Raw genomic sequence first — 15,451 nt, 5'->3', positions numbered from 1 at the left:
AGCCGCCACTTGGCCCCAGTCAGGCTGGGCCCTTGATGCTGGCTAATTCCGGTTCCAAAGCCCTGAACTCCCTTGACTCTGCGCTTCAAACTTTCCTCCTGGAGCATTAACTTCCGGTCTCCTACTCGAGGGCTGAGCTTCCCCCGAGATTAACCACAAAGCCCAGGCTCCCGCCTGACACAGAACAGCAGGAGTGGGGTGAGAAAGCAAGTCCTAGTTGGTCTCTCTGGAGAGTTAACACAGGACTCACTATTGTGTGTGTTTCTTACCCAGGATGCACAGGCCAAGGAACTCACACCATCCACAGACCATCACTGCATACAATCTGCTGTTTGTTATCCCAGAGGGTGGTCCTAGGTGCTGGGACTGGACACAGTGATGGCTTGACATTACAAGGAGAGTCAGTAAACCTAACGAAAGAGGCAGCATGTGAGACGTGCCCACAAAACCCTGGTCAATGATTTTCCTGTGTCACAGGAAATGAAGCAAGTTTAGATTTCTTTTCCTCCTCCTCTTCTTCTTCCTTGGCAGCTCGGCACCTACATCATATGACAGTGAAGCCACTCCATACCTTCTGGTGCCTCCTCCAGCACCCTCTGTCCCATAGCACCCTATGGGACATCTCCAGGAATCCTTAGGGTTCTGCGGGAGCACCATTTGAAACCGACTGTTCCAGGATAAAGTGCTTGGGCTTCCGTGTCAGCCCGATCCAAGTTTAAAACCCAAACAAAATGGTGGTTGCTGCCAGGCATCACTCTTCTCTCTGGTCACACTCTTCCTTCTTCAGAAACCTCGGATGCCACAGTCTTGAAAGGGTTCCAGAGAACTAAAGCCTTCTCGGCTGGTGCCCACGGCAGGTGTCCGCTAAGCGTGGAGTTCTTCAATGATTTTGTTGGACCTTTTCATGTGATGTTTTGACAGCAGTGCCGTCTCTTCAAACATTCCCCCTCCAGAGGATCCTAATATCCGCATGGCAGAGGCTCTTCTCCCTCAGTTGCTCCTGCTGCCCCAAGCCACCCCCAGGCACTTCACTCTGACAGCGGGACCGTATTTACCTTGGCTGAGCTTAAGATGATTCTGGAAAAGAAACTCCAGCTGAGCCTTCACAATCAGCTCATCACCTGCCAGCCAACTGGCTGGCAGGAATGCTGGGCAAGCAACCAGGGGCACCCGCAGGGCTGGCAGGAGAGCGCTGGACTGCCTGGGCCTGTCAGGAGAGCACTTAGGCAGCTGGGGCCAACTGGAGAAGCGCTGCTCAGAAAGGGCCTCCCATGAGGGTTTACAAAACCACCCACCCGGAAGGTGTCTGGATCCCAAAATGCTGCCTAAACTGTTTTAGGAACAGCAACCGCAGACTCACGTAGGAGCCTATTCGAAATGCAGAGTTCTGCTGGGTGCATGCCTTTAATTCCAGCACTTGGGCGGCAAAGGCAGGCAGATCACTGTGAGTTCAAAGCCAACCTGGTCTAGGACAGCCAAGGCTACACAGAGAAACCCTGTCAGAAAGGAAGAAAGGGAGAAAGAAAGGGAGAGAGGGAGGTAAAGAAAAAGAAAAGAAAAAGAAATGCAGAGTTCTTGGCCAGGCATGGTGGAACATACCTTCAATCCCAACTCTTGGGAGGCAGTGGAGGCAAGTGGATCTCTGTGAGTTCCAGGCCAGTTTGGTCTGCAGAGAAAGTTCCAGGACAGCCAGGCCTACACAGAGAAACACTATCTCAAGCAAACAAACAAAGGAAGGAAAAAAAAAAAAAAAGGCAAAACAAACAAACTTACCTCTTTTTTTTTTTTTTTAAGATTTATTTATTATGTATACAGTGTTCTGCCTGCATGTGTGCCTGCAGGTCAGAAGAGGGCACCAGATCTCATTACAGATGGTTGGGAGCCTCCATGTGGTTGCTGGGACTTGAACCCCAGCCCCCCACTTATGTGCACAGCAGTGTGAAGAGGCCAGAGAACGTTGTGCAGGAGTCAGTTCTCTGCTTCCCGCGTGGGTCCTGAGGACCGCACTCGGGTCATCAGGTCGGGCAGAGAGTGCCTCTCTTAGTTTGAGTTTCTCTTGCTATGTAAAACACCACGGCCGAAAGCAACTGAGGGAGGACGGGGGTTACTTTATCTTACACGTACAGGTAACAGTTGAGTCCTGGGGAAGTCAGACCAGGAACTCAGACAGGGCAGGAACCTGGAGGCAGGAACTGAAGCAGAGGTCACGGAGGGGTGCTGCTTACTGGCTTGCTCCCCATGGCTTGCTGCTTTCTTATCACTTGCTTCCCAAGGGTAGCACTGCCACAGTGAGTTAGGCCGTCCCACATCAGCCAGCAATCAAGAAACGTCTATAGATGTACCTATAGGCCAATCTTTCTTTCTTTCTTTCTTTCTTTCTTTCTTTCTTTCTTTCTTTCTTCTTCCTTCCTTCCTTCCTTCCTTCCTTCCTTTTTCTTTCCTTTTGTCTTTGTTGTTGTTTGTTTGTTTGTTTGTTTGTTTTTTCAAAACAGTGTTTCTCTACATAGTGTTGGCTGTCATGGACTTTGTAGACCAGGCTGGCCTCCAACTCACAGAGATCCACCTGCCTCTGCCTCCCTGTGTGCTGGATTTAAAGGCGTGCACCACCACCTCCCAGCACAGAGAAACCCTGTCCCAAACAAACAAACAAACAAACAAACAAACCAGAAATGACGAATTAAACAAAGCAGGATGTGACGGTGATATTGGTATTTCTTGCCATCAGTTATAAAAGCTTCATGACGGTCCTTACAGAAGAAACCCACACTTTTGCTTTTGAGACAGGGTCGCACTCTGTATGTGCCTAGGCTGGCTTTCAGCTGCCAGTCATCCTCCTGCCTCAGCCTCCCACGGATTGAGATTCCAAGTGTGACCTACCCGCAACCCCACCGTGGTTTTAGTTTGTTTGTTTGTTTGGTTGGTTGGTTTTTTAACTATTTTCTTTTTTACTGGCCGTTTGCTAGCTTCTGAGGTTTGTGCTCTCCTGCATACCACTGTGGTGAACTCTCCTCAGCATCTTCCATGCACTAGGTTCCGTGTGACTGTAGGCTACAGAGTAAGTTCGAACACTGGCTACAGGGTGAGACTCAGCAAGTAAGTAAGCGAGCGGGCAAACACAGGGCTGGGAGATATGCTTGCTTATGAAGGCAAGAGGACTTGAGTTCGAGTCCCAGCAACTACATAAAAGTAGGGCACGGCCATGCACGCTGGCAGTCGGTGCCGAGGAGCAGTGGATCCTGCTAGCCTAGCCCCATGACAAGCTCCAGGCTTAGCGAGAGACCGTGCCTCGCTGGCGGGCAATCAGCAGCAGCTCTGGCTGAAGGCTGCTTAGGGAAGGGCTCTGAGGTGGACACAGACTCCCTGGAGACCCTGCAGCCCCTCTCACCCTGGCAGGTGCTGGTGAGTGAGCATCGGGGCAACGGAGCAGAGGTCCTTAGAGGCTCCGGAGTGCACCGTGGGATTGGTTCTCCTCTCTAACACCCTTGGAGACCTCTAGGGAAGGGGAGGCCCCTCCTTCCTTTGCTCCCTCGGACGAGTGTCCGCCATGAACAGGCAATGGGCACAGGTGACAGACAGCGTGGCTCCGAGGTGCCAGAGGGAGGCGAGCAGTGCAAACACATACAGGTACTGCAGGGTGGGCACCAAGCAAAATGAGGCAAAGAAAAAAAGTCAGCTGTCAGGAAACAGCCGCATCTAGAGCAGTGAGATGCACCAGAGGAAGCACCCTAAGTGTCCCCGTGCCTCCAGGGATCAGGACTCAAGTCTTCACTGTCCTGTCTATGGCCTCCCAGGCTCCTCCAGGTTCTAGAGGGCCACCTGAAAAGAAAGACAGCCCACAAGATCCCCAGAGCCCTGGCTCCGGTCCCCAGCTGTCATGGGTGCATTAGCCAAGCTGCTTTCCCACCTCCGCCTCCATTCTTGGCAGAGGCTCCCTGCGCCTGACGCAGCCCAGCCCACAGCGGTGAGAAGCCTTTCCCTCAGGGGCTGCGGCTGACTCACGGACTTGACTCTCTGTAGCCTAGAGCCCCGGGATTTCCACGTGTCCAGGCAGAGGCGCCTGGGCCGGGGCAGGTGTCCCTCCAGCCCACTGAAGATGAGCGATTCTTTCCCGAGGTGGTATCTGAATGCTCTTCCAGACAGACTTTATCCTCCCTTGTCTTAGGCACAGACTAAGAGGAGTCTTCTCCCAGCAGGCCTTGTTCTGTAGAGTGGCCTGTCTTTTGTATTAATTAGTTGGGCTGTTTGTTTGTTTGTTTGTTTGTTGAGACAGGGTTTCTCTCTGTAGCCCTGGCTGTCCTGGAACTCACTCTGTAGACCAAGCTGGTCTCAAACTTAGGGATGCACTTGTCTCTGCCTCCCAAGTATGCGCCATTATGTCCAGTTGCAGGGTAGCCCCTTGGTGGGTGGCCGTCAGGGTCAAGGGCGTCATGGAGCCTCCAGACGGTAAAAGCCGTGCACCCAAGTATTGCCGCGTGGTCCTTCAAATGCCTGGCACTCTCGTTGTCACCCTGGCCACTGTTATTTACTCACTTGTTTCAGGAAGTTTGAGACAAGATCTAGAATATTCTGTGTCATCCAGACTGTCTTTGAACCGGGGGTAATGCTCCTGCTTCATCTTCCTGAGTGCTGGGATGACACATATGAGCTCACACACGTGACAGCCAGAATGCCAGGCTTTTGAAGTACCATGTCCTGAACTTTGGGCCTCACACCCTAGGCAAATGCTATACCTCTGAGTCATACCCCTGGTTCTCTTTTTACCTTTTCCTTAGAGCAGAGCCTCTCTACTCTGCCCTGGCTGCCCTGTTATTCACTCTGTAGACCAGGCTGGCCTCAGATTCAGAGATCCGCCTGCCCCTGCCTCCCTGAATGCTGGGGTTAAAGGTGTGTGCCACCAACACCATCCTATTTATTTTATTTTTTGACATAGGCTTTTGCTAAATCATCCAGGCTAGCCTGAAAATCACTCTGTAACTCACTTAGGCCTTGAATTTGTGCTCTTCCTACCTCAGCCTTCTGAGTAACTGGGCTAGCTCTGGCCACCATTATAAAACTGGTTGGAGGGACTGGAGATTTGGCTCAGAGGTTAAGAGCACATAGGACCCGAGTGGGGTTCCCAGCACCCACAGCCATTGACTCATAACTGCCTGTAACTCCAGTTCCAAGGATCACACCCTCTTCTGGCCTCTGAGGTCACCTGCACGCTTGTAGCATTTACTCACACTGACACGCTCACACAGAAATACAAAATAAGTTAGAACAAATCTCTTAAAAAAATAAAAATTAAAAATGTCAGCTGGTCATGGTGGTACACACTTTTAATCCCAGCCCTCGGGAGGCAGAGGTAGATGGATCTGTGTGAGTTCGGGCCAGCCTGGTCTACAAAGTGAGTTTAGGGACAGCCAAGGCTACCCAGAGAAACCCTGTCTCAAAAAAATCAAAACCAAAAACCAAAAAAGCCCAAAAAACAAAAACAAAACAAAACCTAGGGTCATTGTTGTAGCCCACACTTTTAATCCTAGCATTCAGGGGGCAGAGACAGGCAGATCTCTGTGAGTTCGAGGTCAAGCTGGTCTACAAAGAGAATTGTAGGACAACCAGTATGACGTATAGAAACCCTGTCTCAAAAAAACAAGACTAAACTAGACTAAACTAAAACTGCCTAAACATTTTAGATCCCAGAAGCTCTTCCACCCACACACCCAGCAGAACCACATAGGGAGATTTGTTATTTATTTATTTATTTGTTATCTTCACAGGAGCCAAGATGGAACCCAAGGCCTCACACACTCTAGGCAAATGCTCCCCCACTGAGCTACGTCCCAGCTGCAAGGGCAGACTTTTGTCTTTGAAATTATTTTCTGTGCACAGGTGCTTTGCCTCTATATATCTGTGCACCACATGTGTGCCTGGGGCCCAAGGAGGCCACAGAGTGTGTCAGATCCCCTGAAACTGGAGTTACAGATGGTTGTGAGCTGCCATGTGGGTCGTTGGAACAGTACCCGGGGCCTCTGGAAGAGCAGCCATTACTCTAGAGCGTTGATCCATCTCTCCGTCCCCCTGTGAGGATAGTTTAAAGAAATGGACCCCCCAGGTTTCAATGCTTCTGAACTAATGTGTCCAGAGTGAAGCTCAAGAATCCGTGTTTGTTTTTAAGCCCTGGTGTTACTGAATCCACCGGGGGCTCTCTGAATGCCACTGCTCCTTCTAAACGCCCACAGACAATTGCTTCCAGAGGTTTGTGCCTCTGTGGCTATTTCCTGTGACGTCCTTTGTGCAGACTGGGACGTGGCCCTTCTGACCATCGTGCTGGCCTGGGAGTAAGTAGCAATTATTTAATCTAGAGTTCGAGAAGGCAGGGAGAAATAGGGCAAGCTGACAGGAGTCCCTTTCTTAGGGACATCTCATACCCTGACTGCCCACATGACCGTTCTTCCAAGCCTACCCCGCTCCTTGGTTCTGAGTGTTCCGGAAAGCAAGACAGAATAGGTAGTGAGTGGGCTGCGCCCTTTGAGTGTTCACCTCAGGGCTGGGATGAGGGCCTGTTGAGGAAGCCATTTACCTCAGGCACAGTGGAAAGGGAACCAAAAAGTTCAGGAGCTGAGCAGAATATCTTAACATGTTATTCTAAAAATGGACATTAGTGCCAAACACTGGTGATATTTTGTTGTTGTTTTGAGACAGGGTTTATCTGAGTAGCTGTCCTGGTCTTATTTTTGTAGACCAGGCTGGCCTTGAACCCACACAGACCCGCCTGCCTCTGCCTCCCTGAGTGCTGGGATCACAGGTGTGCGCCGCTGTGCCCGGTTCACTGGTCATATTTTGATGAATGAAATCTCAAAATGTTGAATAATGACAAAATCAGTCATGGTACCAGACCATGTCAGAGACTGGAGTAAAGGAAAACACAGTACCAGAAATGACACAGAGGGTGGAAAACAAACAAACAAACAGAAACCTCAACGCTTATGAACTACCCTCTTAGCACAACTGACTCCATGATGGAAGTACCTTCAGGCCGTAAGATTCAGCACATAGTCAGCACCACCTGCCAAAATATAGTTCTGGGAAAGTCTCAAAATGTTCTAACCTTGCTTCTTGGTTTCTGTAGTTCAGCTTCTGGCTATCTGTTCTTGATAACTTTAGTATGTCAACCCAGGACAAATGTTTTTCTGCCTAAAAGCCCACCTGAGAAAGGCTCAGTGCTATCCTGGTATCCCAAACACCCAGCGTAGACTCCAGTTGCCTAGTAAAGACCGTGTTCGCTTAAAACCATGTCTGACCAGTCTTCAACAGTGTGGTGGCTCCGATTGGAGGCTAGCCTGGCCTACACAGTAAATTCCAGGCCAGCCTGGACAGTCATCTATGATTTCAGAAGGCTGGGGTGACGGTGAACACTCTGTAAAGGAAGTATATACCTGTGTGGTGGTGGCGTAGCCCTGTGATCCCAGCACTTGGGAGGAGAGGCAGGCGGATCTCTGTGAGTTCGTGGTCTACAGAGTGAGTTCCAAGACAGCCAGGGTGACACAGAGAAACCCTGCCTCAAAACACAAACACAAAAACAAACAATAAAAAAAAGAAGTATATATATATACATATATATATATATATGTGACAAGGTCAGGAATAAGAATGATATTAAAGCTCATTTTTCTTTTTTGAGGTGGGACTTGCTGTGTAGGCCGAGCTGGCCTCAAACTCTCAGCAATCCTTCTGCCTCAGCCTCCATACGGTGGAAGGAGAGAACTGACTGCTGGGATTACAGGTGTGAGCCATGATGCCCTATGTTGCATCGTGGGAAGCAGGGTTGCATGTATTTGCTGAGATGTGGGTCTCATTAGGTAGCCCAGGCTGGCCTTGACTTCTTGGCCATGATCCTGCCTCAGCCTTTCAAGTGCTGGGACTAATGCTGTAAGCGCTATGCTCTGTGGTTACAGCAGGGCCCTTCCCTGTGACATTGGAAGAAAATGGTGAGATGCCTTCAAGCTTTGAAAGGAAAATTGTTTTTAATTTGTAAATCTATATTCGGTGAAGTCATCGATCAAAGGGGAGGGCAGAATAAACGAATTTTCAGACGTGTATGTTCTTAGGAGAGTCTCTCCTGTGAAGTGACCCCTGTCGGGAAATTGCCACAGAATCAAGCAGGAAAGGGAAGACAGAGGGTAAAGGGACCAAGGCTCCAACGTTCAAGAGAACAAGGAGGAGGTTGTGCAGGCTGGCAGACATGGAGCGGGAGAGCATTACGCCAAGTTGGGACAAATGTTTATTTACATTTTTTGATTGGACATTGAAGACAGGGTCTTACGTAGCCCAGAATGGCGTTGGACTTACTATGTGGTCAAGGATGACCTTGAACTTCTGATCTTCCTACTTCTATCTACAGAGCGCTGGGATTCTAAGCATGTACCGCTACACCCAGTTTACAAAGTTTTGGGGATCAAACCCACGGCTTAATGAGTGCTAAGTAAGGATTCTAGCAACTGAGCTACAGCCCCAGCTTCCTTGATGACAAACTTGACCACACTGAAAATTATATTTTGAAGCCAAAGGGACGGCCTGTGAGAAAGTGTTCCTGGGGTTAGCACAGAAAACAGGCAGGGCTGGGGAGGCAGCAAAGATCCTTAAAAGACAAAAATGAAAACACAAGAGACAGGGCTGGAGAGACAGTGGTTAAGTTTGACCCCCCGGGGCCCGTATGGTGGACGGAGAGAACTGACTGCTGAAAATTGTCCTCTGACTTCCTCACACGTGCGACACAAAAATAGATACATGGAATTAATAATAAGACATCACCATTGCTTGGATCATGTGATAATGCTAAAAGGAAAGGCACATGAGTTAAAAAAAAAAAAGATGGAGGAGAACAGTTCTGAGGAGAACACGCTAAAAGGAAAGGCACATGAGTTTTAAAAAAAAAAGATGGAGGAGAACAGTTCTGAGGAGAACGGCAGAGCCAAGTCATCTACCATAACAGACAAGAAGCAGATAATGTCCAAAGCCCACTCATTGCTGGGGTGGTGGCCCACACCTTTAGGCCCAGCACTTAGGAGGCAGAGGCAGATGGATATCTGTGAGTTCAAGGCCCGCCAAAGCTACATAGGAAGCCCCTGTCTCAAAACCAACTAAACAAACAAAGCTCACTCCTTAAGGGAGCTGAAGAGGCACGGAATTGGAAGACCTCAGCCCAGAGGCCTCCTGCTGTAGCGAAGGTTCGGGAGGGCAGCCTGGGACTTCCGTGTTTACTCTTCTGTGCTTCTGGAACTATTTTTGGCCTATATTGCCCAGCCTGGCCCTGGACTCCAGGATCCTGACGCTTGGCCTCAGCTTTCTGCTCTGCTGGGACCACAGGCACACACAGCCACACCCCACTACCTCCTGCCACTGCGGGCTCTTTGGAAGTTTCTGGAGGTTCTTCAAGACAGTAGAAGAGAAAGAAAGTGATGCCACGGAGTACACGCTGTTTCTGCTCCTCATTCCGTGGCTTGCCTGCCTCCCCAGCCTCCACCCTTCCCTTTCCACCGAACACACACTCACACTTGCTCGCACTCCCCCCAGACACGAGCCGCCCGCCCGCCCGCAGTGGCAAGCCATGGCACGTGGACGTAGGATGAAAAATCCCTCAGCCACAGGTGCAAAAAAAACCGCTTCTGACTCACATACGGAGGCAGAGGCCCTTCAGCTCTCAGTGGTCTCCTCCCACACAGGGCTTCCCGCCCCCAGGCCCGGGAACGTCTGCCTCAGGGACGCCTGGACTGCTTCCTCCTCCATTCCAACCACCTCAGGATGTCCCTTACCACGGCCTGTCCTTAACCTTTAGGGCCTCCCGGTCCAAAGATGGAGCAGAAATGTGGTGGAGGGGGCCTTAAACTGGCAGGGGCGGTGTAACTAGGCTACCTCCAGCTCTTCCTTCTCTTAGAGTTCAGTGCATCCTGGAGCAGTTTCCTTCACCACTCCAGGTCCTGGTGGAAGCCTACAAAACCCTGAGATGCTTTGATCCTGGGCCTCAGCCCGGATTCGGCTTGCCTGCAGCCTCCTCCCCGGGAACCCTGTCCATTTCCGTCTCCGTATCTGACACGCAGGCAGGCCCCAGCTCCGCTCTCCCTGCACGTTGGTTCAGCACTCACCACCACTGTGGTCCTGTTGTCCGGCAGTGTGTCAATGGCCAGCGTGTCCCCACCCAGGTCCTGGCTTAGCTGGGTCCTGCCTGGCTTCAACATCTGCCCGGGACTCTCTCGGGCTCTCCGACTCCAGCCTTGCCTGGTCCACTTGGCAGTCCATCCTTGGCTTTCATGGGGATCTGGGAGAAGGAAGGGACAGAACACTGAGTGCCGGCGGTCCCTGACAAGGAAGTGGGAAGGGGTCCTGCAGCAGCCTCAATGCGACACCCTCATTGTTTCTGGGGACACTTGGTGACCTGGACAGCAGGTTCACAACACAGATCTAGAGCCATGTGCACGTGCAATCCTAAAACCCCTCGACCCTCCACAGTGGACAAGGTGCGTCTGGCCGACCAGAATCCAGCTCCGAGGTTAAGGGTGTTGGGGATTGGACTCAGAGCCTCACACGTAACAGGCTCGTCCACTGGCCTGCATGACCAACTACGTCCTTCTTCCTATCTTTGTTTTTCGAATACTCCATACTTCTCACATAAATGGAGAACATATCTCTTGTTAATGGCTTATTTCACTTAGCGCGATGTCTTCAGGGTTCAGACACGTCCTTTTTGAAGTCTGAATGGTATCCCATACCAAACCACATTTTGCTTATCTGTTCATCTAACAATAGACACTTGGGATGTTTTCATGAGGCGGCTACTGTGACTGGTTCTAAGAGGAACAAATGGTATAGGTATCTCTTTGGGGATCTGTTTTCGATTCTTTGGGTTTTATGCCCAAGAATGGCTCATAGAGAATTCCGTTTCCTGCCATACTGTTTTCCATGTAAAATGGCTAAGCCAGTTTATTGGTTTGTATGTTTTCAATTATTTTATGTATGTGGGCGTCTTGCCAGCCTAAGTGCCCATGGGGCCCAAAAGAGCACATTGGGTATCCTGGAACGGTTCTTGCGGCCATGTGGTTGCTGAGAATCAGACCCAGGTCCTCCAGAAGAGCAGCCAGTGCCCTCCACCTCTGAGCCATCTCTCCAACCTCCTAGGCCAGTTTTCACCCTCCACGGTGCCCAAGGTTTCCTATTTCTTCACAGTGTCAGGTCTTGTCTTGCTCTTTTCCAGGGTCTTGGTAGTAGCCATTCTATTCAGTGGACAGGAAGCGATGTCTACTTGTGATTTTGTTTTGCATTTCTTTTTTGTTTTGGCTTGGTTTTTGAGACAGGGTTCCTCTGTGTAGACCTAGATGGCTTGGGCTCACTTTGTAGATCAGGCTGGTCTCGAACTCACAGCAATCCACCTGCCTCTGCCTCTGCTGGGATTAAAGGCATGCACCACCACACCCGGCTCTGATTTGCATTTCTTTAACAATTAGTTGAGGGTGAGCATTGTTTCATGCGATCGATACTGGCTGCTTGGGAAAATGTTTAAGTCTCTGGCCCATTTTTAAATCTGGTGGTCTCTGGATCACTGTTCCGTAAGCTATTTAAAAGAGTCTTTCTTTCCCTACCCACTAGACCCTGCTTCACCTCACAATCCTCCCTCCCCCACAGGCTTTGACAGCTGGAAAATCCTCCCAGATGTGAACAGAAACTCTCTGGAAATAAATTGTTCTCCTCTGCGCATTTGGTTTGATTTGTTTGTTTTGAAACAGGATCTTAATACTTAGCCCCAGCTAATGGGTAGTGAGGCTGGCCTCACAGCCCAGAGATCTGCCTGTATCTGCAGCTAAAACTTCAGGCAAATCACTTTTCTGTGTAACAAAGGGCCCAGAAACCAGCTGGGATGGCAAAGAGATTTCATCTCAGATGCCATCTCTCATTAATTATCGGCAGCCAGAAGCACTCTAGACAGGAATCCCAAGGCTTCGTTTGTATTTAGCAGAAGAGATTGTCATGATCGATTAGTAATGTCTGCCAGGAGCACAGGATTGGCAAATGGCTGTGCAGGGCCTGTTGTTCCAACACCCAAGCTCTCTTGAGCCTGTTAACTGACTCTAAATGATGTTGAAAAGCATCCTCCTCCATTCCAGAGTGTTAGGTTCCCAAAGCTGTGTCCTACGTTGTCATTCTAATTGTCACACCTGACCTGGATATATGAAGGACACAGACCACCCCACCCGTGGCCTTTATCAGTCCTAGGTCAGACGCTCCTCTCTACCTCTGACTCCATCCATCTTGCTCACCAAAGCTGGTTGAGTGATTCTCACTGCCCAAGACCTCCTCTCTGAGGTCGTTGAGTGCCCTCTCCCGGGGAGGCTTGAACTCCCCAGGCCTCTCTCCACCCTCCTTAGAGTGCCTGGCAAACAGTAAGTGCTCAATCACCACATGATTGAAGATGCTACACTAGGGGGTTGCTCTCTAGTAGAAGCAAAGACAGGGGTTGAAACAAGGCTTGGCTGGACGAGGCCTGGGGCCTGGCCAGGATGCTGCTGTAGGGCTCTGATTTGTCACTAGACATTTTATCCAATTAAGTCATTCTTGGCTGCTGGCACCTACTGGACTCCTGCCGGGCCCCTCTCACTTCTCTGCCCCTAATCAGAACCAGATGCTGCTGGAGAATATGGGCAGAGGGGCAGTTCTGACCTCTTCCACAGATATCTACTGAATGGCTGAAAGCCCAGCGCTGGGCGGCCCAGCTGCCGACCCCTCGGTCCCACGCGAGTTCCGGCCTCATCAGCAAGGCCACAGCTGTTTGTGCTGAGCTGGGTGGCCTTCTCCCCAAGTCCTCCTGAAAGTCGCTAGGACTGGAAAGGCACACATGCGGGCCAAGCGGAAGGCCTGATGTGTGGACGGGCAGGAAGTACCAAGCCTGTACTGACTATGCAGAGGGATGTCAGATGGGGTGTAAGAGGCCCATAGGACGGCAGGGGAAAACACCTGGGCTTTCCGCTCCAGCCCACCACCCCCAAGCTGGGACCTGGCAGTTTTCCTCTTGAAGCTGCAGCTTGCCTGTGTGACAACCGTACCAATGGCAGGCTGCCCTGAGAATTGAGTTAAAAACAGAAATGAGGTTCCAAGCAGCCAGGGGCAGGGCCATGGGTTCCACGCAGGATGACAGAGGAAGAGCAGAGGAGACTACAAGGGTCCAGGGGTCCTCAAAAGTGTCTCTCCAGCTTCAGCATGTCTGTGCCCCTCGCCCCTCCCAGTAGCTGGGCCAAGATGCTGCCTCTTAGTCCATGCCAGGAGCCAGTGCAGCTGCTAGTCACCCAGGTGCAGGACCCGATGCCTGGGCACACAGCCTCAAAGCCTAATGGAAGCCAGAGCCTAACAGGTTCGCTTCGGTGACATGCCTGGACACCGCAGGACACTTTTGGCTGAGATTCGGCCTCTCGGTTCCCGTGCCAACGTTTGCTTCCAGAACAGGGGCTGAACTCCGTCACTGGGGGCTCTAAGTGCTACATCATGTAACGGATGGCGTGACGGCAATGGCCGAGAGACTGCCAGCCACTCTCAGCGGGCACTCGTCTTTCCTCCCCATGTCAGTCAGCTCCAGGAGATAGGCACCAGCTTTAGATCCATCTCATAAATGGGGGGGAAACGAGGCACAAAGATGCTAAATAATCTGCCCCCCCAGGTCACCCACTCAGTCCAGGGCAGGATTTGAACTCAGGCAGGCTGGCCCTGGTCTGGTCAGAACCATAGAGCACAGTGCAGTAAAGCCAAGCATAGTTGCTCATGCCCTTAAACCCAGCACTCAGGAGGCAGAGGCAGGCAGATCTCTGTGAGTTCAAGGCCAGCCTGGTCTACAGAGCAAGTTTTGGGTCGGCCAGGACTGCATACTATGGGGGAGTGCAAAGGTCATGCTCTTATCCCCTGGCACAGACAGCCCTGCTGCAGTGTGCTAGGGCTGAGAAGGAGCCAGGTTACACCAGCCAGGGTCTGACCCAACCCACCTTCAATGCCATCTGCCACTCAAGCTAGTCCTTCCAGCCATACCGCCACTGTGCAAGCTGCTGATGTTCTCTCTGGATGTGCATTTCAGCTTCCACTCTGTGTGCCCCAGGGCCAGTTGCCCACACACCCTAGCAAGGGGAAGCCATCTTGAAGCTCCACTTGATTCCACCTCTCAGGCATTCCTCCTCCATCTCTCAGGCATCCCTCTCCCCACACTCCTCCAGCTGGTCCTAGGGCTCTCGTGACCAGACTCCTGCTTTCTCTCGCATCCCTCCAGGCCCTTTAGGACCCAGCCCTGCCATCCAGCCACCAGAGAGAGTCACAAAGTTTCCTACGCCAAGACCACCCTACCCCTAAACAGCCGTTCCCCGGGATGAGCTCTTACTCATCCTTCAAGTCTGACAAGACACCATTGCTTCCCGGAATCTCCCTGATGCCTCTCTCCCCCTCACCCAGATGCCAGGGCTACCCAAGCTGGCCTCCTGGACCATCCTGCCCTTCGGTGCCTGTGCTCTGGCTTTAATACTCCAGTGCTACATAAACGTGGCATGATGGTGTTATGCCTGTAATCCCTGTATTGTGGGGTGAAGGCTGGAGAATCAAAACTTCAGGGACATCCTCAGTTGCAAAGTGAGTTCAAAGCCAGCCTGGGCTAGATGACATCAGGTTTCAAAGTCCTACTCTTTGTTTCACACATGGTCACACAAGGTTCTCCCTGGCTTAACAAGTCCCACCTTCTTTTTATAAAGCCCCTCTTGCAGAGAACCCTGGAACTCACTCTGTAGACCAGGCTGGCCTTGAACTCACAGAGATCCATCTGACTCTGCCTCCCTAGTGATGGGATTAAAGATGTGGGCCTCCGAGCCCGGGGGTTTGGTTTGGTTTTGAAACGGGTCTCAGGTAACAGGCCAGCTTTGAACTCACTATGTATCCAAGGACGACCTTGGACTTCCAATCCTTCCTCCTCCAAGTGGCCTTGCTCTCATGTCCGGCCATGCCCAGCTTGGAGGGCATTTGTTTGTTAAGCAGGGGTGGTGAGGGGTGTCGGACTGCTCCGTGGCAGGCGGGGCATGAGCCTGAGCCTAAGCATGCTAGACTTCTCCCTGAAGGCACAGCCCAGTGAATCAGGGCAGAGTGTGGCTGCTGTCAGTGCCTCCCAGCAAAGTAGGTCTCTCTGAAGAGGGGACATGAGAGCTGATGGGAGGCAGTAGCGATGCCAGCAGCCATTGTGAGGAGGCTGGAATTTAGTCGCAATGTATTAGTTTATTGGGGGTGGGGGAGGAGGGCTGGTGGGCAGGGAGGAAGCTAGAAGCAGATTATAACTGCACGGGTTGTGTATGAGACATCTGTTCAGCCCCCTACTCTAGAGACAGGCAGGCCTGGCCCGGAGAATAGGGAGCTGTCCGGGCTCCTTGCGAGTTTGGAAATGGCTGCCTGCAAGAGTCTCCCT

At 51.3% G+C, this 15,451-nt stretch overlaps 1 protein-coding gene across 2 annotated transcripts in view; it reads right to left on the bottom strand.

Annotated features, from left to right (window-relative positions):
* The window catches only part of Plxdc1 (plexin domain containing 1), a 54,649-nt gene that overhangs the window by 36,030 nt on the left and 3,168 nt on the right, over positions 1 to 15,451 (bottom strand). For both annotated transcript variants that reach the window (XM_021646859.2, XM_021646858.2), the window contains exon 2: positions 10,125 to 10,297. In XM_021646859.2, coding sequence (XP_021502534.1) covers positions 10,125 to 10,217 — 93 coding nt within the window. In that variant the 5' untranslated portion in view covers positions 10,218 to 10,297. The remainder of the gene's footprint in view (positions 1 to 10,124; positions 10,298 to 15,451) is intronic.

This window comes from Meriones unguiculatus, chromosome 7 (assembly GCF_030254825.1).
Source record: "Meriones unguiculatus strain TT.TT164.6M chromosome 7, Bangor_MerUng_6.1, whole genome shotgun sequence".
NCBI classification, from domain to species: domain Eukaryota; kingdom Metazoa; phylum Chordata; class Mammalia; order Rodentia; family Muridae; genus Meriones; species Meriones unguiculatus.
This window is presented reverse-complemented; position numbering and strand designations above follow the sequence as displayed.